This window comes from Lepus europaeus, chromosome 19 (assembly GCF_033115175.1).
Source record: "Lepus europaeus isolate LE1 chromosome 19, mLepTim1.pri, whole genome shotgun sequence".
Lineage (NCBI taxonomy): Eukaryota > Metazoa > Chordata > Mammalia > Lagomorpha > Leporidae > Lepus > Lepus europaeus.
In genome coordinates this window covers 59,226,931-59,253,779 of record NC_084845.1, presented here as the reverse complement: position 1 = coordinate 59,253,779, position 26,849 = coordinate 59,226,931, and the positions used below count along the sequence as shown (strand labels likewise).

Sequence of the window (26,849 nt, the reverse complement as noted above, 5' to 3'; positions counted from 1 at the left end):
AATTAAAATATAATATAAAGTCTTAGTAATTAAAACAGTGTAATACCAGGGCATAAAGTGACAGACCAATAGAATACTGATCAGAACAGATCAATGCAAGGATACTTCAAAAAGCTCATGGAAAATGGAATTAAAAGATAAATTTTTGGGGCAAAAAATAAAATCCATGCATAGCTTTTTCATAATATGTTCATGAACTTTCTGAAAAGCCTTTATACATACAGCAATTTAATATATTATAAAGGCAGCATCTTGCATCATTGGTGTAAAGATGAACTTTGTGAAAAATAAAGTGAGTGTTCAGACATCTTTGTAGCCTCATGGAAAAATATACCTCCTGTCCTACATCAAACTAAATGTCAAGTGAATCAAATATTCAAATATTCAGTTTGAAACTATAAAAGTAGAAAAATATACAGGAGGACTTCTTTATAACTTTACAGAGAGGAAAATTTTATAGCTATGACTCTAAATCCAGATTCCTCCAAAGCAGACATTTTAAACATAAAATTTAATTTTACATAAAAATTAAAAAGGAAATTCTGCATGCCAAAGAACTCCATAAACAAAAGACAAGAGAAAAAAATTGGAGAAAATATTTACAATTCCTATCCAAGACAAAGGGGTTAATACACAAATATATAAATAATAACTCTGAGAACTCAAAAAGACAATCCAACAGAATAATTCTGCAGGGAAAAAGAGAAATCTAAAGCGACCCTATCTGTATGAAACCATGCTCAACTTCACTCACAACAAAAGAAATGCAGACAAAGACACAAGTCACTCCCCCTTACATCAGAAAAGTTTCAGAACATTACTGTTGTCAAGGCTGTGGGGGAAAAGGCAGTCGCACACATTGCTGTGGGAACAGAAAATGGCACCACTCTTCCCAACCTCATGGGACAAATCTGGTTGCACAGATCTAAACATCTATCAAAATGACAAAGCTACTCATCATTCTCTAGCCTCACTTCTAGGAATTTATCCTATACATGAGCCAGAGCATGCATTTAATACAAATTTAATACATTATTCTTACTTACAATAGTGTGGGAAAAGTCAAAGTATCCACCAAGAGAAGGCTGGCTAACAACCTGTACTATATCTAAAAGTAGAATACCATGAAGGTGTGAAAAAAAAATACCCAGTGAGTGATAAGGAAAGATCTCCCAGATGCACATAAGTGGAGAAAGCAAGATGTAGAACAATTTATATATAATGCCATTTTTGTGTAAGGAGGAAAAAATAAGAATATGCATTAATATTTGCATCTATTTGTATAAAATCACAAGAAACTAACAAAATGGGAATGGCATAGGGTAAATGGGACAGGATGGAAGCAAGACCTTTCAATATTACTTTCAAAACATTGGTTTAATTTCTGAGCATAACAATGCACAACCTATGCAGAAGCTTTAATGTAAAAAAAGGAGTAGTAGGGATTCCCATAAACTTGTAATACTGCTAGATAGTTCTAGTAATTAAAAAAAAAAAACCAAGATATCATTTCATAAGTCTCAGATTAGCAAACAAAAATCAGCTCAACAATATCATTTGGGCAATATATTGGTGAGGTTATGGAAAAAGAAGAACTTTCATGTACAGCTGGTGGAAGTATAAATTGATACACCCAGTTGACATCCAGTGAAGTTCAGAACAAGATTGCTCTAAGACTCAGCAAGCACACTTGTAGGTATTTTCCCTATGGGAAAATCTCACAGAGTGGCACAAAGAAGACAATTCACAAAAATGTTCATTGTAGAAGTGTTGGTAATAGCAAAAAAACAAACCAAAAAAGCTAGGAACCGCCTCAGTACTCAGTAGGAGAGTGGATAAGTGGTAGTCACTTCACTTACTGGACTGTGGTACATTCATCAAAATGAACTAGAGCAATGTGCACCTATGTATTTAAGTCTTCAAAACATAATGATGAATGAAAAAAAGGAAGTTGGAAAAATGGTACGTAAAAGATGATACCACTTATGTGAAATCTAAAACTCTTGAGATTGTAATATAAATATATTGTTATGGACAAGTAAATTTGTAAGAATAGTATTTTTAAAATGCATCCAACTCAGCTCCTCTAAGGAATAAGATATGGGAATTAGATTAGGAAAGGATAACTAAATGGCTTCAAATCTAACAGTTTACTTATCTAAAAAGTAAAACCTCTGAAAGAAATATGTATCGTACACAATTTGAGGCATGCTAAACATAACAGATGCTGTGCTTTTGTGATTATTTTAAACATTTCATTGATTAAAAATAATTAAAGGAAAAAAGACCCTAAAACAACCACTCAAATCTAGAGGTCAGAGAGACTATGTCATCAATTGGAGTTGCAAAAGTGTTCCTTCAAGAGATGTAGCTACTACTACTTTTTTTTTTTTTTGGAGAGCCATTTAATATTGTTTTTTCTCACCACTATCTTCCAAAAACCATCATATCCACAGAACAAAGGAAGCAATAACTCTTCTCTTATCCCCAAGGCTGCTGAAGTACTTGGATTTCACACCTACTTGTGGAAAGACAATCTCGAAAAGGGTTTCTCAGAGGAGCGACAGAAGTGCCACTCCGACCACAGATGCCTAGGGTGCAGTGCCTCAACACCAGCATTTCGTGTGCCCTAGAAGCTCCTGTTCTCACTTTGTCTCCTTTTTGGTTTCTGAAGCTGAATGCTGCAATTGTGGTAGATGAGGTTAGCTACAGTCATTTATTACATCCTGGTAAAGATACATTTTGTGGAAGGTCTCATTACCTCTTGCCAGTTTTGCTGCTATCAATCAAGTAATAGCAACTGTGAACAAAACTAATTTTACAAAAACAAATGTGAAGCTAGCTGTATACACACTACATTCCAAACTGTGGCTTCAGTACTTTTAGACAACAGAGGGCATGAGGTAAAACACAGCATGAAGTCACAGATTCTCCAGGGAACTTCTGATGGAAAGAATGTTTTCATTCCTGGGTCACAGCAGAGTCAAATTCACTACAGTAGTGGGGCCGACGTTCTGGTATAGGAGGCAAAACTGCTGCCCGCCAGGCCCGCTTCCCATGTGGCACTGGTTCAAGTCCTGGCTGCTCCACTTCCAATCCAGCTCCCTGCCAATACACTTGGGAAAGCAGCAGAAGATGGCCCAAGTCCTTGGGCCCCTGCACCCATGTGGGAGACCCAGAGGAAGCTCCTGGCTCCTGGCTTTGGCCTGGACCAACCCTGGCTGTTGTGACCATTTGGGGAGTGAATGAGCAGATGGAAGATATCTCTCTCTCAGTCTCTACTTCTCACTCTGTAATTATGTTTTTCAAATAAGTAAATAAAATTTTTTTAAAAATTCACTATAGTAGTGAATGGCAAAACCACACTTCCTTGCAAGAGCTCATTCTTTGTTCAGGACACTGAAGTTATTCAACTTGACTGAGTTCACACAGTGTTACCCGCGGCAACACCAGAACAGGTACCACTGACTGTGCACAGAAGGCAGCGCAGGACCTGCAGGAAGTGCATCTGGGAGACCTGGGTTCAAGTGCCGGTTCTACTTAGGTGCGAAGTCATTTAACAGCCCTGGGCATAGTTTACTCATCTCTAAAAGGAAAGGAGTTAAACAAATCCTCTAATGTTCCTTTAAACACTAATACCTAGGGCCGAGAGTTCTCTCTTGACAGGTGGTTTATGGAAACCTCAGCCCATCTCCTTAAAACAGTCCTGGACAATCAGGATTATTCTATTCTCCCCCCTTATTCTGAGCTATGCACTGGGAAGTAAAAGAAAAAAAATGCTATGTCAGGGAAAGTTTCCACTGCCTCATGTTAAAATATTTGCTTCTTTTGCAATAAATACGGTTTTCTAGATTTCATATAATAATAATCACACAATTGAGAAACAGCTGATGAGGGTGACTTTACATAGATACATTTAGATAGATATTTAGCAGTTTCAACTGCAAAGTACCATATCTCGCTCAATTACTTGCTATATTATATTTTGATATTCCCTATTGGTCTTTATGAGGAAAAAAAACTTCTTTATGGTTTCAAAAGTTTACTAAGAGTAAAATACATAAATGACCATAAAACTGCCTGTGAAGTACTAATACTGTGATTGCTTATCTATTTAATAGCAATACATCAGCACTCCTTTGGGGAAAAAACGCCTACTTGCCAACTTCTGACTCCTGAATTGAAATATCTCCTCCTTAGTGTGGAGAGATTACTTTAAAAAATGCTGAATAAGTGTATCCATTTCCTGTTTATGCCAGTGGTTAATGTCACCTCTAAGGTGACAGCAACCTTAGCAGGCACTAAAGAAAAAATGGCTGTACTCATTCCTGTTCCTAGTACTCATTCAAGTGACAAAAAGGTTAAATAAGAATGTCTATTTTTTAAAAAAAAGTCTGATTTGAATACTAATATCTTCTTGAAACTTTGGATTTCTAGTTGCAAAGTGCAAGACTTGAGCAGTTGACCATTTGTCTTTTTTTTTTTTTTTTTTTTTTTTTTTTTTTTTTTTTTTTTTTACAGGCAGAGTGGACAGTGAGAGAGTGAGAGACAGAGAGACAGAGAGAAAGGTCTTCCTTTGCCGTTGGTTCACCCTCCAATGGCTGCTGCGGCCGATGCACCGCGCTGATCCAAAGCCAGGAGCCAGGTGCTTCTCCTGGTCTCCCATGTGGGTGCAGGGCCCAAGCACCTGGGCCATCCTCCACTGCACTCCCGGGCCACAGCAGAGAGCTGGCCTGGGAGAGGGGCAACTGGGACAGAATCCGGCACCCCGACTGGGACTAGAACCCGGTGTGCCGGCACCGCAGGCAGTGGATTAGCCTATTGAGCCCCGGCGCTGGCCTCCATTTGTCTCTTATGAGTCAAATAGTGTTTTCACTTCTCAGGATACTGAAATGATAGAACTGGGGTATTGTTCTGTTTTTTGTTTTGTTGCCATCAGTGTAGCCTTGAATAGTCATATCCTTAATATCTTTCAGAGGGATGAACATGTAAAAAATATCACATTACTTCAGCTCTTTCTTTGTTTTAGACTGTAAGTAAAAGGTAAATAAATTATTTCTGGGGTAAAATCAATTGCCTAAATAAATCTGATTTTACTATTCACTAGCACCCAAAGGGAGAAGGGTGAGCTGGGGACACAAGGGAAGAATCCTGGTTCAGGAACACATTAAAGGGTAAATTTTCAGATATTGGTGAAGTTTTGTACTCAACCACCATAACTGCTGGAGCACTGTATCTGACTGTGGTTGTTAAGAAGACAAAGAAATCTCCTAGCTGCATTTAATCAACAATATATCTGGGGAGGGGGAGCAGAAACAGAAGGCACAGACACAACTGCTAGGAATGTGACTGAGGCCCCCACTGTAAGTGCCATCAAATCGGCCCCACTGGGTCCCTTCACCCACCCATCAATGCCTGGATCCTGCCTGAGGAACAGCAGTGCCCATAGACCTGAGCGCTATGCTGCACCAGCAGAATGATTTATTTATTGAAGGGATTCCAAGATGGCCAAATAGGGAAAAGGCGTGCTGATTTTCACCAGGGGAAGATAACAGAAGAAAAGTGGAGGAAGTATACTACCAGGGGAAGAGTTGGAGAGAAGCTCAGAGTGGAGATTCTACAGGAAGAAGAGAGACGTGTGGACAGTAAAAACACACGGCAGAGGGTGGAGACAGCACCTGGGCCTCCAGCAGCTGGGGAGTGGAGCAGATGCCAGTTGCTGAGAGTGAGGTGAGAGCAGACTGAGGCAACCCATGTGCTACTGGCACTATTGCCTGAGGGAGAACCTTGTGGCCCACACCAGTTTGAGTCTGGCCTGGAGCAGGGAACAGGGTTCTCACCAATCCAGTGAAAGAAAAGCACATCTACCACCACCCCCCAACAAAGACCAATAGGGGAGAAGAGCCATCTTAATGCCAGCTAGTTAATGCTGAGAGATAGAGATACTGCAGAGAAATCAAACTGAAATACTGTAAATGATGAATTCAATATGTCAGACAGGAAATACAGTGGAAAGCCTCAACAACAGACGTGGTGAGGCAGAATAAAGAATATCTCAGCTAGATGACAAATCCTTGAAAATATCTCAGTCAAAAAAAAAAAAAAGAAAGAAAGAAAGAAAGAAAGAAATTAGAAAAACCTAAAAATGGTGCTCAAGATTTATGGGATATTATCAAGCAACCAATCATATATCTCTCAGGAATTCCTGAAGGTATAGAAAGATAGAATGGATTAAAAAGTCTATTAAGCAAAATAACAGCAGAAAACTTGCCTAATTTGGAGAAAGGGACTTTCAAGCACACGAAGCACACTGAACTAACAGACGTGATCAGAAAAGATCCCATGACACATTACAGTCAAACTTTCAGCAGTAAAACAAAGATTCTAAAATGTGCACAAGAGAAATGCCAGATTACCTTCAGATGATCCCCAATTAGACTAACAGCTGATTTCTCATCAGAAGTACTACAGGCCAAGAAAGAGTGGAGGGACACAGCCCAAGCCCTAAAATAAAAAACTGTCAATCTTGAATACTCTACCCAGCAAAGTTCTCATGTATAAACAAAAGTGAAATAAAAATCTTCCAAAACAAACAGAAATTGAATTTGTCCAGCCTTACAAGTGATAATTAAGGATAACGGTGTGCTACACATAGGAACAGAGAATAGTCATCATTATGAAAGATTGTAAAGGCAGAAAAACTCCTACTAAAAGTACAACAGAAATACAAATCAAACAATAGAAATCCTATGGAAAAATTATAGGACCAAGTCATTACTTAGCAATAATAGCGTTGAGTGTAAGTGGCCTAAATTCTCAAATTAAAAGATACAGACTGGGGCTGGTGCTGTGGCATAGTGGGTAAAGCTGCGGCCTGCAGTGGTGGTATCCCATGTGGGTGCCAGTTCAAGTCCTGGCTACTCCATTTCCGATTTAGCTCTCTGCTGTGGCCTGGGAAAGCAGTAGAAGATTGCTCAAGTCCTTGGGCCCCTGCACGTGCATGGGAGACCTGGAAGAAGCTCCTGGCTCTTGGCTTCGGATCGGTACAGTTCCAGCCATTGTGGCTACTTGGGGAGTGAACCAGTGAACAGAAGACGTCTCTCTCTCTCTGCCTCTCCTCCTCTCTAACTTTCAAATAAATAAATAAATCTTAAAAAAAAAAAGATACAGACCCATCTATTTGCTTCTTACAAGAAACATACCTCACCAACAAAGATATACACAAACTGAAAGTGAGAGGATGGAAAAAAATATTCCATACTAACGAAAAGCAAAAGCTAGTGAGTAGCCATCCTAATATCAGACAAAATGGACTTTAACATACAAACTGTTAAAAGAGACCATGAAGTGCATTATGTCTTGGTTAAGGGATCAATTCAACAGGCAGATGTAACTATTGTAAATGTATATTCACCCAATGCCAGGGGACCTAGCTAAATAAAACAAATGTTAATGGACTTAAAGGGGGGCATAGATGCCACTTCAATAACAATGTCCTCCCCACCCCAGCACTGTGGCACAGCGGGTTACAGCCCTGGCTTGAAGCGTCAGCATCCCATATGGGCGCCAGTTCTAGTGCTGGTTGCTCCTCTTCTGATCTAGCTCTCTGCTATGGCCAGGGAAAAGCAATAAAATATGGCCCTGCACCCACGTGGGAGACCCAGAAGAAGCTCCTAGCTCCTGACTTTGGATCAGCTCAACTCTAGCCGTTGCAGCCATTTGGGGAGTGAATCAGCGGATGGAAGACTTCTCTCTGTGTCTCTGCCTCTCTCTATAACTCTTTCAAATAAATAAAAATGAATCTTAAAAAAATAACAATGAGGGACTTCAACGTCCCACTTTCATCAATGGACAGATCAACTAGATAGAAAATCAACAAAGAAACAACAGAGCTAAACTACACAATTGAATAAATGGACCTAACTGACACCTACAGAACATTTCATTCCACAGCTGCAGAATACACACTCTTCACATCAGTGTATGGAACTTCTTCTAGGATAGATCATATCTCAGCAAATTCATGTATATTTTCTGATCACAATGGAATGAAGCTAGAAACTAACAAATTAAGAAACTCTAGAAAATAAGCAAACACACGGAGACTGAACAACATGCTCCTGAATGAACAGTGGGTCATAGAAGAAATCAAAAGGGGAATCAAAAAATTTCTGGGAGCAAATGAAGATGACAATGCAGTACATCAAAACTTACGGAATACAACAAAAGCAGTGTTAAAATGACACTTACAGCAATTAGTGCCTACATCAAAAAATTGGAAAGGCATCAAATAAAAGATCTATCACAAAGACAATGAAAATCAACAAAAAAAACAAACCCAAAATTAGTAGGAGGGAAAAAATTAGGAAATAAATTTAAAAATTGAAACAAAAAGATATAAAAGATCAGTGAAGCAAAGAGTTGGATTTACAAAATAAACAAAATTGATACATCACTGGCCCAACTAACCAAAGAAAGAAGAAAATCCAAGTCAATAAAATCAGAGATGAAAAAGGAGATGTAACAACGTGTATCACAGAAGTAAAAAGAATCATCAAGAATTACTACAAACAATAATATGTTGATAAACTGAAAAATCTAGAAGAAACAGATTCCTGAACACATACAATCTACTAAAACTGAGTCATGAAGACACAGAAAACCTAAATAGACCAATAACCAACACAGAGATTGAATCAGTAATAAAGATGCTTCCAACAAAGAAAGGCCCAGGATCATAGAGCTTCACTGCTGAATTCTACCAAACTTTTAAAAAAGAACTAATTTCAATTCTTCTTAAGATATTCAAAACAATTTAAAGGGAGGGAATCCTCCCAAATTCCTTCTATGAGGTCAGTATCACCTTCATTCTTAAACCAGAAAAAAGATATAACAGAGAAAAGGAACTATAGACCAATATCCCTGATTAACATAGATGTAAAAATCCTCAACCACATACTAGCTAACTGAATCCAACAACACAAGAGAAAGATCATTCACCCAGACCAAGTGGGATTTCTCCCTGGTATGCAGGGATGGTTTAATATATGCAAATCAATAAATATGATACATTGCATTAACAAACTGAAGAATACAAACCAAATGCTTATCTCAATAGGTGCAGAGAAAGCATTTGATAAAATACAACAGCCTTTCATGATAAAAACCTTAAGAAAATTGGGTATAGAAGGAATATTCCTCAACACAGTCAAGGCAATATATAACCCCACAGCCAGCGTCATATTGAAGGAGGAAAAGTTGGAAGCATTTCCACTAAGATCTAAAAACCAGACAAGCATGCCCACTTTCACTATTGCTATTCACTAGAGTTCTCAAAGTTTTAGCCAGAGCCATTAGACAGAAGAAGAAATCAAAGCAATACAAATTGAGAAGGAGGAAGTCAAATTATCCCTGCTTGCTGATGACATGATTCTATACACAGAGGAACCAAGACTCCACTGAGACTACTAAAACTCAAAAGAGAATTTGGTAAAGTTTAAATAGCCTTTGCATATACGAAAAATGACTGAGAAAGAACTGGTAAGAGCAGTACCATTCATAATAGCTACTAAAAAACTTAAATGCCTTGGAATAAATTTAACCAAGCATGTGAAAGATCTCTACAATGAAAATTACAAAACATTAAAGAAAGAAATAGAAAAATATCCAAAAAATGGAAAAATCTTCCATGGATTGGAAGAATTAATATCATCAAAATTTCCATTCTTCCAAAAGCAATTTACAGGTTCAATTCAATCCCAATAAAAATACCAAGGACATTCTTCTCAGATCTAGAAAAACTGATTCTAAAATTCATGTGGAACACAAGAGACCCCAAATAGCTAAAGCAATCTCAAACAACAAAAACAAAGCCAGAGGCCTCACAATATGAAACTTCAAGACATAATATAGGGCAGTTATAACCAAAACAAAATCACTATCCATAAGAGAAATGCAAATAAAAGTCATAGTGAGGTATTGCCTCACCCAAGCTAGAATGGCTATCATCCAAAAATCAAAAAACAATAAATTCTGGTGAGTCTGTGGGGAAAAAGGTACCCTAATCCACTGTTGGTAGGAATATAAACTAGCACAATCATTATAGAAGACAATATGGAGACTTCTCAGAGATTTGAAAATAGATCTACCATATGACCCAGTCATCCCACTCTTAGGAATTTGCCCACATGAAATGAAATCAGCATATGAAAGAGTATTTGAACACCCATGTTTATTGCAGCTCAGTTCACAATAGCTAAGATATGGAATCAATCCAGATGTCCATCAACTGATGACTAAAGAAAATGTACACTACAGAATACTATCCAGCCATAAAGAATGAAATCCTTCCTTTTGCAACAAAATAGATGCAACTGAAAGCCATTATTCTTATTGAAGTAAGCCATTCTCAAAAAGACAAATATCATGCTTTCTCTGAAACGTGGCAGTTAATATAGAATACCAAAAAGTGTATAGGGGATGCAATGGACATTTTGGGATATGAATGTCATTTTTAGCCCTTGTTTATACTCCTGTGGAACTGTGGTCTTCCTACTTTTTACTTTTGAATATTATGATTAGGGGTGAATTAAGCCTGTGAATATAGAGTGGGTTAAAATTATGTCTTTGCAAAAATTAATGAAGAAAAGGAAGGTAGGTGGGGGGATTAGAGGGGAAGCAGGGGTGTGAGGGAAGTGTTGTTGTCTTCTTGGAACTGTACCTATGGAATGCATAAAATCTGTTCTCTTTATATTAATAAAAAAGAATAAAAAAAGAAATGTTATTGATAACTTCTCTCTCAGGAGTATCAACAAAGATGGAGGCACATTCTTGTTAGCAGTTTGTTTCTTGTAATGAAAAATCCAAGAGAATTTACCTCTGCATGCAATCTTCAGAAAATGACTCTCCTTCCACCAAAGCTGACACCAGAACCTCAGGGTGTGGGAACCAATTTCTCCATGAATGATTAAATTTTAATACACATACTGAATATGGTTTAGCACAGGACTATCAGTACAGGCATACTCCAAATTCTTGCACACAAGTGAAATCCAGATCAAGGGCCACTTGTAGCATGCAGCTGGCATTTCAAATGGATTAAGGAATTAAAAATAGATATGCAGTAATAAAAGAGATTAGGAAGACATTGTGATGGTGGAAAGAGTGCTCGTAGGAACCAAGAGACTAAGTGTGGGTTTTAATGAACTTTGGACTACTTATGTGACCATAGGCCAGCCAGCTAATTTCTTTTTTTTTATTTTTTATAGAAACATTTTATTTAATAAATATAAATTTCATAAGTACAACTTTTGGGTTATAGAGGTTCTTCCCCCCAGACCTACCCTCCCACCCCCAAATCATCCCACCTCCTACTCCTTCTCCCATCCTATTCTTCATTAAGATTCATTTTTAATTATCTTTATATACAGAAGATCAACTTTATACTAAGTAAAGATTTCAATAGTTTGTATCCACACAGACACACAAAGTATGAAGTACTGTTTGAAGACTAGCTTTACCATTAATTCTCATAGTACAACACATTAAGGACAGAGGTCCTATGTGGGGAGCAAGTGTACAGTGACTCCTGTTGTTGATGTAACAATTGACATCAGTAATCACCTGAGGCTCTTATCATGAGCTGTCAGGGCTATGGAAGCCTCTTGAGTCCACAAACTCTGATAGTAGTTAGACAGGGCCATAAGCAAAGTGGAAGTTCTCTCCTCCCTTCATAGGAGCCTCCTTTGATGGCCCATTCTTTCCACCAGGATCTCACTCACAGAGATCTTTCATGTAGGTCATTTTTTGCCACAGTGTCTTCAGCCACCTAATTTCTTAGGGCTTCAGTTACTTGTCTGTAATATCTAAGCACTGGATCAGATTATCACTGATGTTTTCCCTCAGGTTTTGACTCTATTGATTCTGAGCGCTCTAAGCCAGGTGATCTCCAAACCCAACAAAATAAACATTTTTGAAATTATACCCCAACATATGTAGACGTGCTTACTTACAAACTATACCCACACACTACAGTGTTCTATTCCTATGTCAAATGTGTTAAAAATATGCCCAAAATATTTAAAAGGATGGGACAAAAATAAAGTATTATTTAAGGTAATCTATTTAAAATATTTACCAACAATTATTATTTTAGCAAGAGTAAAATGATTCACTATGACTCATTCATTCATTTTCAAATTGCTGGCTTAACATCTTGTGATATGGTAACCCAAAACAATTCTAAGCCCACATTTCTTTTTTTTTTCAATACACAGACATAAACAAAAATGATTTCTCACAATGAGGAATCCAGATGAAAGAAATGTATCACAGATTGAGATTATTAACACTCATATTTCTCTGACTTTATTGACTATTAACTCTAATAACACAAAGATTTTGGTTGACATTCAGCTAGTGATTTCCCTATAATAGTAACAATTACTTAAGAGTCAAGCAGAAGATTGAAACCCAAATATCTCAGTAATTGCACTCAACATAAAAAGACAGAATAGTAAAATTAAAAGATAAATATCTCCAGACTGGATTATAAAACCAAGGGTGGCATTTGCAAACATCACACTTTAAATATGAGAACACAGAAAGGCTGAAAGTATCAGGATGAACAGAATGTATTACGTCCACACTAAGTAAAAGAAAGTTGCTATACCATACAAATATCAGACCACCTAGCCTTTAATGTCAGAAATCTTACTAATGATTAAGAGATGCTTCATGATGATAAAATGGACAATTCAACAGAAAGCTATAGAAATCCAAAATGCAATACACCAACTGTCATGCCTCAAAAAAAAAAAAAATACAAAAATCTGTTAGCATCCAAAAAATAGAAAAAGCAAGTTCATAATCACAGCTGTGGGGTTTAATAACTTCTTCCAAATAACTGATAAAGACAAGGCTATAAAATTTGTTAGAGATAGAGGTTGAGCACTATGATTATTAACAAACTTAACCCATTTGACATCTGTGGAAATTTTACCCTTTTCAAGTACACAGGGCACATTTAGTAGACCATATTCTGGGCCATAATGTTATTATCAACTAATTTCTATGCCTGAAATCATACAGGATTTGTTTCATTTGTGAAATTAAGCTAGAAATCTGTAACAAAAAGATAATCAGAAAACTCCCAAGTGTTTGAATACCACTCAACACATTTCCAAATAGCCTAGGATCAAAGAAGTAATAAAAATGGAAATTCTAAAGTATTTTCAATTAAGTGTTAATGAAAATGAAATATGAAAAATATTTGGGCAAAAGATAAGGTAAGCTGTAGAGGAAAATTTGTTGTCTTAAGTGTGTATATCATATAAGAAAGGTTAAATATGAATGCTCTAAGCATTCCTCTAAGATTTAGAAGACGTCAAACCTGAAGAAGTAGAGCAATGAAATCACAAAGAGCAGAATTAACAAAACTTAAAAGAAAAAAAGCAAAAAGAAAATTAACTAAAAGGTGGTTCTATGAAGGAAGTAACTAAAAAGTCCTAATAATACAGATCAACAAAACATGAAGGGGTCCAAATTACCAGTATCAATAATGAAAGAGGAGATATCACTAAAGATCCTACAGACATCACAAAAGATTGTGAATGGTTACTCTGAAAAATTTTATGTTGACAAATTTAAGGTTTTAGATTAAGTAGAAAAAAATAACTAAAAAACAATGTAAGAAACAAAATTGGTGGCCGATGAAGTCGTCACCTGTGAGTCCCATGTGAGTGCCAGTTCCTGTCTTGGCTACTCCACTTCCAATTTTCCTGTTAATGGCCTGGAAAAAACATCAGGAGACCCAAATACTTGAGTCCCTGCCATCCATGTGGGATACTCAGATGAAGCTCCTGGCTCCTGGCTTTGGCCTGGTCCAGCCCAGCTATTGTGGCCATCTGGGGAGAGAACCAGTAGATGGAAGGTCTCTCTGCCTTTGTCTCTGTTTCTCTTAGTCTGTAACTCTGACTTATGAATAAATAATAAACCTTAAAGAAAATTAAAAACATGTTTCCTTAAAAAAAGAAAGCTAGGTTGGGCAGATGGCTTGAAAAATAACATGAATATTAAAAAAAAAAAAAACTTTTCCAAAGAATAAGAGACTAATTCCTTGTTTCATGAGAATAATTTTTTGTTAGAATGAAACTTAATAAAGCTATTATGTGAAAAGAAAATTTTGGCCAAATTTTCACATGAATTTGAGTACCAAATTCTCAAACAGAATATTAGCAAATCTAATCTAGTAATCAAAATGATAATACTTAAAACTTGAGTTTATCCCAGAATGTAGCAGGAATTTAGCATTTGAAAACAACTGCCATGTCAGAAGAATGTGGAAAATGTATGAGAAAATTCAATGCTCATTCAATATTAAAAGTCTTAGAAATCTAGGAATATGAGGGTGTTTTAAGCATGCATAAAGGGACCATCACTGTGGCATAGTGGATAAAGCCACCACCTGTGAAGCTGGCATCCCATATGGGTGCTGGTTCCTGTCTTATCAGCTCCTCTTCCAATCCAGCTTCCTGCTAATGGCTTGGGAAAAGCAGTGAAAGATGGCTCAAGTGTTTGGGCCCCTGGCACCAAGTGGGAGTCCTGGAAGAAGCTCCTGGCTCCTGGATTTGGCCTGGCCCACTGTTGGCTGTTGTGGCCAACTGGGGAGTGAACCAGCAAAGATAAGTATATCTTGACACAAAAAATTTAAAATTCTATTTCTTTTTTTTTTTAAAGATTTATTTATATGAAAGGCAGAGTTAGAAAGAGACAGAGAGGGACGGAGGAGGGAGGGAGGGAGAGAGGGATTGGGGGGGAGAGAGAGAGAGAGAGAGGGAGAGGGAGAGAGAGAGAGAGAAAGAGAGAGATCTTCCATCCATTAGCTCACTCCCCAAATGGACGAAACAGCTGGGGCCTAGCCAGGCCAGAGCCAGGAGCTTCATCAGGGACCCAGGGACTTGGACCATCTACTGCTGCTTTCCCAGGCCTATTAGCAGGGAGCTGGATTGGAAGTGGAATGGTTGGGACTTGAACCAGTGCCTATTTGGGCTACTGATACAGCAGGTAGCGGGTTTATCTGTTATGCCACAACACTGGCCCCTGAAATTCTATTTCTAAATATTCACGCAACAGAAATAAAAATGTGTGCCTATGTATAAGCACGTAAGACCTGCATAAGAATGATTATTCTTTTTCCTTGCTCATCTTTTAAAAATTTTAATATAAACAGAAAAGATTTCATAGATACAATTCTAAGAAGATAATCCTATTTCCCCCTCTCCCTCCCACTCTCTCTCAATCCCCCTTCTTTCCCTCCTTTTGTTTTTTTCCCCCTTTAATTTTCACAACATACTTTCAGTTTACTTTATAATCATAGGCTCAACGCAGCACAAACCATAATGTTCAACAAGTAAAAAGTAGAAAGACTACCCATCCACAGGAGTATAGATCAGAATAATTATTAAAGCTTTACTTCAAACAATAGAAATTCAGTGACAGAATGGATAAATTATTTAGAACCACACAGTGGAGCACTATTCAGCAATAAAAAGGGAATTATTTACACATATAACAACATGGATAAATCTTTAAAAATATACATTGAGTAAAATAAATAAGTCATAAAAATATATACACTATGAGAACATTCATATGAAGTCTTGAATAGACACTTAACAGAAATATATGAATAGCACACGAAAAGGTGTTGAACATCACAAATCATTAAGAAGTGAGAATTAAACCACTGCTACAAATCACTTTGTATCACGAGTATGTCTAAAACTAATAAAACAATACTATATGAGGACATGAAGTGACTGGAACTCACCCTTTCTTGGGAATGTAAAACAGCACAACTACCTTGGAAAAGTGTTGGTGTGTTAGGAGCTATGTTGTTACATTTGGTTACATGACCGAAAGTTCTCCCTTTTGCTAGTTCAAATAAGTTTTCTCTTGCTAGCAACCAGGGACTTATGGCAAACACTAGTACATAAGACATATGGACTGTGCCTCAGGTCCTGTGCTAGGATTACGCTGGGCAATGCAGAACCACACAGAACCTAAGGTAAGGCTGCACAGATACATATACACAAAGTCAGCCACCCTGAACTGTGACCCAGATGTCATTTAGAGCCTTTACACTGACTATGCACTTCTTTTCTCCTGAAAATGCCTGTCTCCAGATAATCTGGGTCAGCCAATATGAGTGGATAAAAAGGAAGTGAGAAAGAAATGAGAAAAATCATGAAATAATAAATGGCAGTAGTAACACATTAATCTGAAAACCAAGCTTGGAGACAGCATAATGTATATGCTGTCTACACAAACATAATTTAAAAATTTGTAAAAACAATGTATAATTTTCATGAGTACACAGGGTACGGCCCCAAGAAAACGCCAGTGGCAACAGGCACCATCCTACCTTCACGTACAATGTTATGTAACGTATTTGCATGTGCTCAGTATTTACCAGATCTTACCTAGATTAGTAAACACGCACATAAAAGGACACTCAAATGTGGATTTACATTTTTTTAAATGCTAGATAAATTAAGCAATAAATCAAACAGAAAACCCATGCATGGGGTTGCTAACTTCAAGTTTCCATTTACATATAAATAACCTCAATCATTGTGACTAAGCCCTATATTCTTCGTACTTTCTAACACTGAGGAAACGAGGTAGATGAGCTTTATACTTGGCGCCATGCTTCTCTATTGGAGGTGCTCATGCTCTGGTTCTTTACCATGTGGATCTTAGCTTTCTCTAACGCAGCCCAAATAACCATTTCCTACTAAGCCTCATCATATTTTCCATCTGATCTGTCTTTCCTCTTCCTCCTCCTCCTTTTATTAAGATCAGAAAAGCAGGATTTTTTGGAAGGGAAAGGGATAAATACACACTCAGGTATGAATACAGCAACCTCAGAGAGAGAACTACCCCCACTCAGGCTGAGTTGTCCTTTTTACATCATAAGGGCTGAGACTGCATTGCGCATGGTGATCTCCAAGATGGTGACACGTCATTTTTCTTAACATATATAACTCACATAGAATAAAGCATACCTGTGTCATAATGCACGATCAGCCTTTCACTGTGATTGCCCACGCTTTGTGGCTCAAACTCCACTTCCAGCTGTATGGACTCTCCCACATTAACAGTAGCCACAGTTGGCTCTACGGAGAACGGCCTGCAAGACACATGGAGATGCTCCATCAGAACTCATGTCTGCCTAGGGGGAGGGGTAGGGGAGGGGAGGGGCAAGGGTTCTAGCTCTGCACACAGCTCAGGCCCAACTCCAGAATTCTGTGGCCTTGAAGTGCAGCCTACTTTCCTCCCTACTGTGAAAGAACTTAAGTTTTAACATTAGAATAACAGTAACAGATCAGCAAGTGTAAGGGAAACATAAATGACTCAGTAATAGTCTGTTTGAGTCCTTGCCTTTCATGCCCCCCCTCCCGCCCCGCAGTTTATTTGAAAGTCAGAGTCACAGAGAGAGGAGAACACACACACACACACACACACAAACACACACACACACACACACGGGGGGGGGGAGGGAGGGAGAGATATCTTCCATCCGCTGGTTCACTCCCCAGTTGGCTGCTAGAGCTAAGGCTAGGCCAGGCTGAAGCCAGGAGCCTGAAGCTTCTTCTGGGTCTCCCATGTGAGTGCAGGGGCCCAAGTATTTGGGCCATCTTCCATTGCTTTTCCAAGTGCATTAGCAGGGAAGTAGAGCAACTGGGTCTCGAACTAGTGCCCATATGGGATGCCAGCATCGCAGGCGGACACTTAACCTGCTATGCCATGATGCCAGCCCTTCTTCTAAAAATGACCTTAAAAAAGGTCCATCAAGTGAAGCTGCTCTGCTCAGGCACCGGGATAGGATGACGAAAAAGGAATAAAATCTAACCTTGTCCTCAACACATTGAGATTCCATTAGGGACAGACTTAAAATATGTAGGCAAATAGTGTCATCTGCAGAAAAAACTATGCCTTCAGTGGAATACAAATCAAGTTTTGGAGAGTTCAGGGGAGAGACAGCATCATAGTAGAAAAGAGTATCCCAAAAGGAATGTGATGACATACTCACACTAAGTAATTCCAGGACAGTTTAACAAGAGGATCTTTAAAAGTTTGACAAGAGGACATTTAAAAGAGGTGGGTAGGGCAAAGGAGAACTGCAAGCCATGAGGCCATCGCCCAAGGTTAGCTGGCTACTTACTCTACAGCCATTACCCACTGGGGCTCAAAGAGTCCTGGGGAGGGAGTGATTTGTGAAAACCCACAAAGAGGGCCGATGCTGTGGCATAGCAGGTGAAGCTGTTATCTGCAGTGCTGGTATCCCATATGGGCACCAGTTCGAGTCCTGGCTGCTCCACTTCTGATCCAACTCTCTGCTCTGGCCTGGGAAAGCAGTGGAAGATGGCTCAAGTCCTTGGGCCCTTGCACCCACGGGAGAGACCCAGAAGAAGCTCCTGGCTCCTGGCCTCGGATCGGTGCAGCTCCGGTCATTGCAGCCAATTAGGGAGTGAACCAGTGGATGGAAGGGGATGGAAGACATCTCTCTCTCTCTCTCTCTCTCTCTCTCTCTGGCTCTCCTTTTTTCTTTGTGTAATCCTGACTTTCAAATAAATAAACCTTTTTAAAATAAAAAGAAATAAAATCCACAATGAGAGGATAGAGAGAAGGCTGTCTTAGAAGGAGCAAGGAGCGGCCACGCCGCAGCTCACTGGGCTAATCCTCTGCCTGCGGTGCCAGCACTCCGGGTTCTAGTCCTGGTTGGAGCGCCGGATTCTGTCCTAGTTGCTCCTCTTCCAGTCCAGCTCTCTGCTGTGGCCCGAGTCTTTGGCCCTGCACCCGCATGGGAGACCAAGAGGAAGCACCTGGCTCCTGGCTTTGGATCGGCGCAGCGTGCCAACCATAGTGGCCATTTGGGGGGTGAACCAACGGAAGGAAGACCTCTCTCTGTCTCTAACTCTGCTTGTTAAAAAAAAAAAAAAAGAAGAAGAAGGAGGAGGAGGAGGAGCAAGGAGCTTCATTTGAGGGAGGCCACCAGCCTGGGGTTTCACAGGAAAGACAATAGGGAGGGACATATCCTCACACCAGGTCCTTTTCTTTCTGATTGCCTGCTGGGACTCTCATTGGCTGAACCCAACCAGAAAACCAGAAGGCATTGGGGCCTGTTGACCCAGGCCAGAGAGGCTGGCTGCGTGAGAGCAGGCTAGAAAAGGGTGGAGAGTGCATTTGGAAAAGCAAACTGGGCACAAGGTCTGTGTATTGAAAATAGAATTTGGGGATGCAGAAACTATGGGGAACAAGGTGGATTTGGAACAGGAAAGTTTAGCTTAATTGTCCTGCAAAGGATTAGGAGGAGAGAAGCTGGATCTGATCATGGAGTACCTTAAATAACTTACAGACTTCTCCCTTCTAAATAGGAAACCCAGCCCATTTAATTATTTTCATGGTCCATTTCCCTTCTTTAAATTGCTAGTTTTTCAAAGTAATGTGTTGTACAATGTATCTGGCAGGCTAAGCTGTTTCTGATTATTTACTTCTATCACAACAGTTTTCAGAGGCATCAAATCTTCCCTTAGATGAATTAAATTTCAGAAAACCTAAGCTTTCTGCTATGAGGGCACAGAGCTTTTGGCAAGGGTGGCACTAGGCAGGACCGGAGATCATTAGTGCAGGATCTCTTGTGCTTCCTACTAGGAGCTCTCTGCTGTGGTCACCTCTCTCCTTTCGTCACCTCTGCCCTTTCCCCGTGTGCTGTCCATGGTACCCAACTTCCAGTGAGCCCTGGACATTTCTGTAGAGGCACCTGGGGTGGTGCTTGCCAGCCTGGCTCCTGCAGTCAATGGAATATGTTCAAAACCAGTGCTGCTGTGACCTTGAGCAAGTCACTTACCCTTCAGTTTCCTCATCTGTAAAATCAGTGCGATGACAGCACCTACTGCATGGGGTGGAACTGAGGTCTGTGGGGGTTGATACAGGCGAAGTGCCTAGCATAACACCCGGCATGTAACAAGTGGTATTCATGTGTTTACTGTTATTTTTGTTATTTCTGCTTTTTCTTTCCCTTACTAGTAGCCACTTAGATACTGGAAGATGAATCTGAGGATAAATTTGGATATTTAGATAAGTTTTTTATCACTCTCTCGTCAGTCCTTTACACTGTTCTAGGGATACTGTAAAACACACACACACACACACACACACACTCATCATAGCACATTAATCTGTTCCAACACCTTCAGTGGTTTTCATAACCTATGCAATGCAGTTCAGACTCCAAGGCATTTGAAGTCTCACACAATCTGTTCATGACCAGGTTCTACATTTTGACTACACACATACATTGTCCAAATAGCCTGGATATCTGTCATACTCCAAGTCAGTGCTGGGATAGGACAGGGTGGGAGGGCCTTGGCCTCTTCACCCACAGGCTCCCCCATCATTGCACCTGCTTTGCCTTCCAACCAGGCTGTGCCCCAACACTGACAGTCCAGAACTTCTGGGTGGAACGGGAACACTCAGCATTTCCCACATGCCGTACTCCTCCCCAGGTCACCTCTATCACAGAAAGCTTTCCCGATTCTCCCTCTTATAAATCATGCCTCTTCTCTCAGAGGCCTAACTTTTTTGCTTCTTTCTACATACAGTTTACCTTGTACTACAGTTAGTTTTCATGACCACCTCTCTCAGTACCTAGCAAGTCTTGAGAACTGAGTAAAGGGTATATGAAAAATAGATTTCACAGGCAGATACTCTATGCTGAGTGCTATGCTGGGTGCTTTACATATCTTGGTTCTTTGAGCTCTCAAAAAAACCTGAGGAAGCAGAGATTATCTGTATTTTGTTTATGAGAAAACAGATGATCCAAGAGGAAAGGCAACTTGGCTGAAGTTGACCAAGTGGGTAGTGAGGGGGCTGGGAAGGAAGCCTGCCTTCAAGTTCCTGTTCTCTCTGCCTACCCTTGAAAACATGGAACCACATGGTTAGATTCACCTCTGTGTCTCTCACCAACCCCTGTATGGCTCTTTAGTCAAAGGAACCTTTCAGAAGAACTTGTGGAAATGAATTACAATGAACCCTTAAAGGGAATAGAAACATCTGTATTCATTCATTATGTTTTAAAACATCTTGGTAGAACAGGAGTCAACTGTTACCATCTCAGAATCTGCTTCATGGGTGATGACAGTGAGTCTCCTAGTCTCAGCATACTCTCCTTCCTTCTGGCCTCAGTAAGAATCCAAAGAGTGGACAACAGAGTCTAGATTTCTGCTTCGGGAACATCATGGTGGTATTTTCTTCCTAGTACTTTTCATCCTATACCATACTTTTATTTTCTGTTCAAGTAGTTCTTTGCAGCAAAAGAACAGTTTTGAAAGGCATTGGATATTGTCACATAGCAAAACCTAAGCTAATTTTCTGTAGAGGAGCAACACTAGCATCTATCTCCAGGACCTGCAGGAATCGAAATTTCACAGAGCGGTAATGGGTACTTCATCTTTGTGCTCATTGCTGGGTTGAGATCACTTCAGTAGTTAGAAAAATCATCTGGGAATGCCACTGCTATTGCAGCTACCCAACCCTTCTCAATAAATCAGATGTTAATTGGGTAGAGTGTGTTATGTTCTATTACCTAAACATTGTCCACAATTTGATTTTATGCTTCATTTTAGTAAAAGTGGGCTGAACGGACTAGAAAACATCAAGTATCAGAAAATTCTCTAACAAAGAACTAAAAGATATTATTCATCAAGAGTATAAGACTAGCTCTGTCCATCACATTGTTTGGTTTTGATACCACATCCACATTAACTTGCCTATGAAAGGAATTTGATTTTGTGAAGACCAACTATGTAAAAGATTTTGAGTTTTATTTGATCAATTATAAGTTATTCTTAAGAACTAAAAATGTCCCATCAAAATGCTTTAATATTTTATCAGAAGACTAAATATTGGTCTTATTAAATATCAAATATTGGTATTTTTTTCTTCAGATACTCTATTTTTTAACTAATCACTAACTTGAGATTTTAGATTTTGGAAATTATTTCTTAATCTTCTTTATTTCACCTCACAAAAATAATCCTTGTTTAATAATTACAGTCATTCTGATGCCTTCTAGAGTTTTAGATCAAATCTGTAATAAAGTTGAATAGTAACTGTTTACGTTCTTTGTATATTTGTATAACACATTGCAGCTCCTTTTATTAGTGTAAAACATTATGCATATTTTATAGTACTTGGAGCATTTTTAAAATTTTAAATTATTGCAGAGGTTTATAGTCATAGCTTTGCTTTTGTGATATATTGTTGGCTAAGAATCCTATAAACATTTAGAGTACTTATTTATTCTAGACACTTTGCTAGATGCTGAAAACATACAAATGAAAAGATACAATCTTTGCATTTCAGATATTCACATTCGAATGGAGGCAACAGATGTGTAAATAAAGCTTAATTTTTAAAAAAATTATTTTAACTTATTTTAGCTTTTAGCAGTTTCAATGTGACCTGTAGATACAATTCTAAGAACATAATGATATACTCTTCCTCCTGCTTTTTATAATTTATATGAACCTATTTTATGAACTTAACTATTAAATAACTTCAATAGTGAAAAGATGATTTTTTGAAAACAATTTCCTTTGAAGATATTGTTTCTAGCTATATTAACACAAAACATGGCAGGACCAAAAGCAGAGCCTGGGCTTCTGAATCCAAATTTTCCAACTATATTCACCAGCCTACCATGTCTATTAACAGTCACATCAGGCTGGCGCCGTGGCTCACTAGGCTAATAATCCACCTGCAGCGCCAGCACCCCGGGGTTCTAGTCCCAGTCGGGGCACCAGATTCTGTCCTGGATGCCCCTCTTCCAGGCCAGCTCTCTGCTGTGGCCTGGGAAGGCAGTGGAGGATGGCCCAAGTCCTTGGGCCCTGCACCTGCATGGGAGACCAGGAGGAAGCACCTGGCTCCTGGCTTTGGATCGGCGCAGTGTGCCGGCCGTGGCTGCCATTTGGGGAGTAAACCAACGGAAGGATGACCTTTCTCTCTCTCTCTCTCTCTGCCTAACTCTGCCTATAAAACAACAACAACAACAACAACAGTCACATCAACCGAAGAACACTATGGGAGCAACAGAGTGTCCTGTGCAGTTTCTGGAGGGGATACTTATCAGAAGGTCTCCCCAGAGATTCTGATTCAACATAGTAAGACCACATACTCAGCTATGTCCTTTCCCCATTGTGGCCATCAGGGTTCTCAGTTGCAAACATCTGAAGCCAGCTGTGGCTAATTCAAAAAGAGATTGACTGGAAGGATGTGAGGCAACTCTCATGACTGACGATGTGGTTGGAAAGCATGCATTTTGTGCAAAGAGCATAAGACTACTTTTTCATAGTCTAACCAGAAAAACCAAACTACTCGCAAACAGGGAATTTGAGAGACTTGGTTCCTCCGAAAATGGGAAGGATGAGAGACTGAATTTAAGATGGGGATTTAGCTCAAGGATTAGTAACAGCAGTAAGCCATTTCCAGCCCTCAGCAGGAAGCAAAAGAAGACATGTTATCAGATTCTGGGGACGAGCCTTAGCTGGCGCCTTAGCTGGCAGAAGTTGGAACCATGGGAGGCTCAACTGAGAATAGCTAGAGCCACAGAGGAGAGTCAGCCACAGCTGGAGACCCTGCAGGAGGCCACAAGGGAAGAGAAGAACTACCTTGGCTTGTTCCTATCTTCCAGTCTCCTTCTGGTGCCCCCAAGTGGTCAGAGTCAGATGGAATCCAGCCGACCCAGGAGACTAGGAACACTAACACAGCCCCACAGTGACACTGAGCAGACCAAGGATGAGGTGACAAACGGATCTGAGGACAAACAGACCCAGAATTCGCCCAGGCTCATTCTAATCCAGGTTTTAATTTTAACTTACTGGGAGATCTTAAACAAGTCATTGCCTTTCTCAGACTTATTTCTTTCATCTGTAAAATGGGAATGTTGGACCAGTCTCTCATGGCTTTATGATTCCTTGGTAGTTCATAAGTTGGTTCCCCATTTAGCATCAGAATTCTTCTATAGTAGAAAAATATGATGAGTCACATAGTTTTATAGATAGATATAACTTAGATTGGGGGCTGGCGCTCCTCTTCTGATTCAGCTCCCTGATAATGTGCCTGGGAAAGCAGTGGAAGATGGCCCAAGTGCTTGGGCCTCTGCACCCATGTGGGAGACCTGAAAGAAGCTCCTAGCTCCTAGCTTTGGATCCACCCAGCTCTGGCCGTTGCAACCACTTGGGAAGTGAACCAGCAGATGGAAGACTTCTATCTCTGTCTCTCCTTCTCTCTTTCTGTAATTCTGCCTCTCAAATAAATAAATCTTTTTTAAGAAAGAAATATTTTAGATCTTTTCATATAATTTTACACTATTTTAAATATTTGAAGTGATTTTGCATTTACATGAATCTAATATATAAGAATTTGTCATTTATGTAGCTTAATTTTAAAGATTCAGACAAAAAGTAGAAAAGATATGTTGCTTGCACTTGTTTTTCTACCTTCTGTGGATTCTCCATAGGAAAAAAATCACCAATGTAACAGGAAGTTTTATTATGTATTACCTATAGTTAATGGAAGATTTTTTCAGTTGAAAAAAGGGGGTGGGGAGGGAACTGGTGCTGTGGCACGGCAGGTAAAGCCACCACCTGCAGTGCCGGCATCCCCTATGGGTGCTGGTTCGAGTCCCGGCTGCTCTACTTCTGATCCAGCTCTCTGCTATGGCCTGGGAAAGCAGTGGAAGATGGCCCAAGTGCTTGGGCCCCTGCACCCAAGTGAGAAGACCCAGAGGAAGCTCCTGGCTCCTGACTTCAGATAGGCGCAGCTCTGGTCATTGTGGCAACTGGGGAATGTACCAGCAGATAGAAGATCTCTCTCTCTCTCTCTCTCTGCCTCTCCTTCTCTCTCTCTGTAACTCTTTCAAATAAATAAATCTTTAAAAAAATAGAAAAAATATTTTTTATATATCATAGTGGAGCAGAAAAATCTGCTCCCTTCATCCTCAGTCAAAACATGTGAAGCTCATCAAGAGATGACAAAGGCTGTATAAGCACTTATGAGTGATGTCAGGGGACATGGATCTCCTCAAGAATGAGGCCTGTGCCTTTGATGGATGATGTATTTAAAGTGGTTGAGACAGTCTTTCTTCTACCTAGGAGGCAGAAAGCTGGGATAAAAAGAAAAAAATAGATAAACAACAAGTTCACAACTTTTCTTGAACCCATCAGGCGACTGAGGGTAACAGGGCAAGTAGCCTGAAGCCCTAAAGACAGATAATGCCCTTCCCCGGAGGAGACTTGACCTGTGCAGACTGTTTCAACTGCAGTACACAGAGCTTTCCTACAGGAAGCAGATGATGTGAGAGAAGATGGAGCAGAAGAGACATTTGAAGAAATAATGGCCTCGATTTTCCAAAAATAATTAAAGATTCAGAAAGCTCACAGCCTCTTTTTTTTTTTTTTTTTTTTTATTTGACAGATAGTTAGACAGTGAGAGAGAGAGACAGAGAGAAAGGTCTTTCTTCCGTTGGTTTCCCCCCAAAATGGCCGCTAGAGCCAGAGCTACGCCGATCTGAATCCAGGAGCTAGGTGCTTCCTCCTGGTCTCCCATGTGGGTGCAGAGGCCCAAGCACTTAGGCCATCCTCCACCGTCTTCCCGGGCCACAGCAGAGAGCTGGACTGGAAGAGGAGCAACTGGGACTAGAATCCCGTATCCATATGGGATGCCGTTGCTGCAGGCAGAGGATTAATCAAGTGAGCCATGGAGCTGGCCCCCACAGACTCTTGAGTAGTATTAAAACAAAAGCCAACCAAAGCAAAAGACAAAACAAGCAAAACCTGCACTAAGACACAACATATTCAAACTACTAAAACCCAAATATGAAGACAAAAATCTTGAAATCAGCCCAAGAAAAAGATATAATTACATAGAGAAAAACAGAGGTGAGAATTACATTAGACTTCTCATTAGAAAAATGTAAGCCAAAGACAACTGAGTGACATCTTTCAAGTGCTAGAAAAATATGTGTATAATTAATGGCTCAGAATTCTACACTGTAGAGAAAAATTTCTTGCGAAAATCAAAGAAGGCCGGTATTGTAGCACAGCCGGTTAAGCCATTGCTTGTGATGCCAGCATCCCATAAAGGAATGCCAGCTTGAGTCCCTGCCACTCCACTTCTGACCAGCTCCCTGGTAATGTGCCTGGGAAAGCAGTGGAAGATGGCCTGAGTGCTTGCATGCCTGTGCCCATGTGGAATTCCCAGATGGAGTTTGGGCTCTTGGCTTTGGCCTGGCCCAGCCCTAGCTGTTGCAGTCATTTGGGGAATGAACCTGCAGATGGAAGAACTTCCTGTCTCCGTCTCTGTCTCTCCCTGTCATTTAGCCTTTCAAATAAATGAAATGAATTTTTTTAAATGAAGGAAAAATATAAACATTCTTTAAACAGACAAAAAGAGTATTTATAGCAGACTTGTGCAATAAGTAATATTAAAGGTACTTTTTCAGTCAGGAGAAAATTATACCAGACATAAATATTATACCACATATAAAATATACCACACATGAATATTGTTATATTCCCACAATATGTGGAAGAATAAATTCAATTTCTGTCTGAAGGGATGTGCCCACAACCTAAAATACAGCATCCCTGCTACAGAGAATATGGATGACTAGATAGCCTGAAAAATATTCCACCAGAAAATACCTCGTAAGAATGCATTATATAAATGTGTAGCTGAGCATGAACAAAAGTAAGGAAGACTCACGGGACTCTAAAACAAGGAGG

The 26,849-nt window shown here is 39.6% G+C and overlaps 1 protein-coding gene across 1 annotated transcript in view; it reads right to left on the bottom strand.

The window, feature by feature from the left end:
• The window catches only part of HYDIN (HYDIN axonemal central pair apparatus protein), a 355,254-nt gene that overhangs the window by 296,005 nt on the left and 32,400 nt on the right, over positions 1-26,849 (bottom strand). The window contains exon 6 of the mRNA XM_062176574.1: positions 17,067-17,191. Coding sequence (XP_062032558.1) covers positions 17,067-17,191 — 125 coding nt within the window. The remainder of the gene's footprint in view (positions 1-17,066; positions 17,192-26,849) is intronic.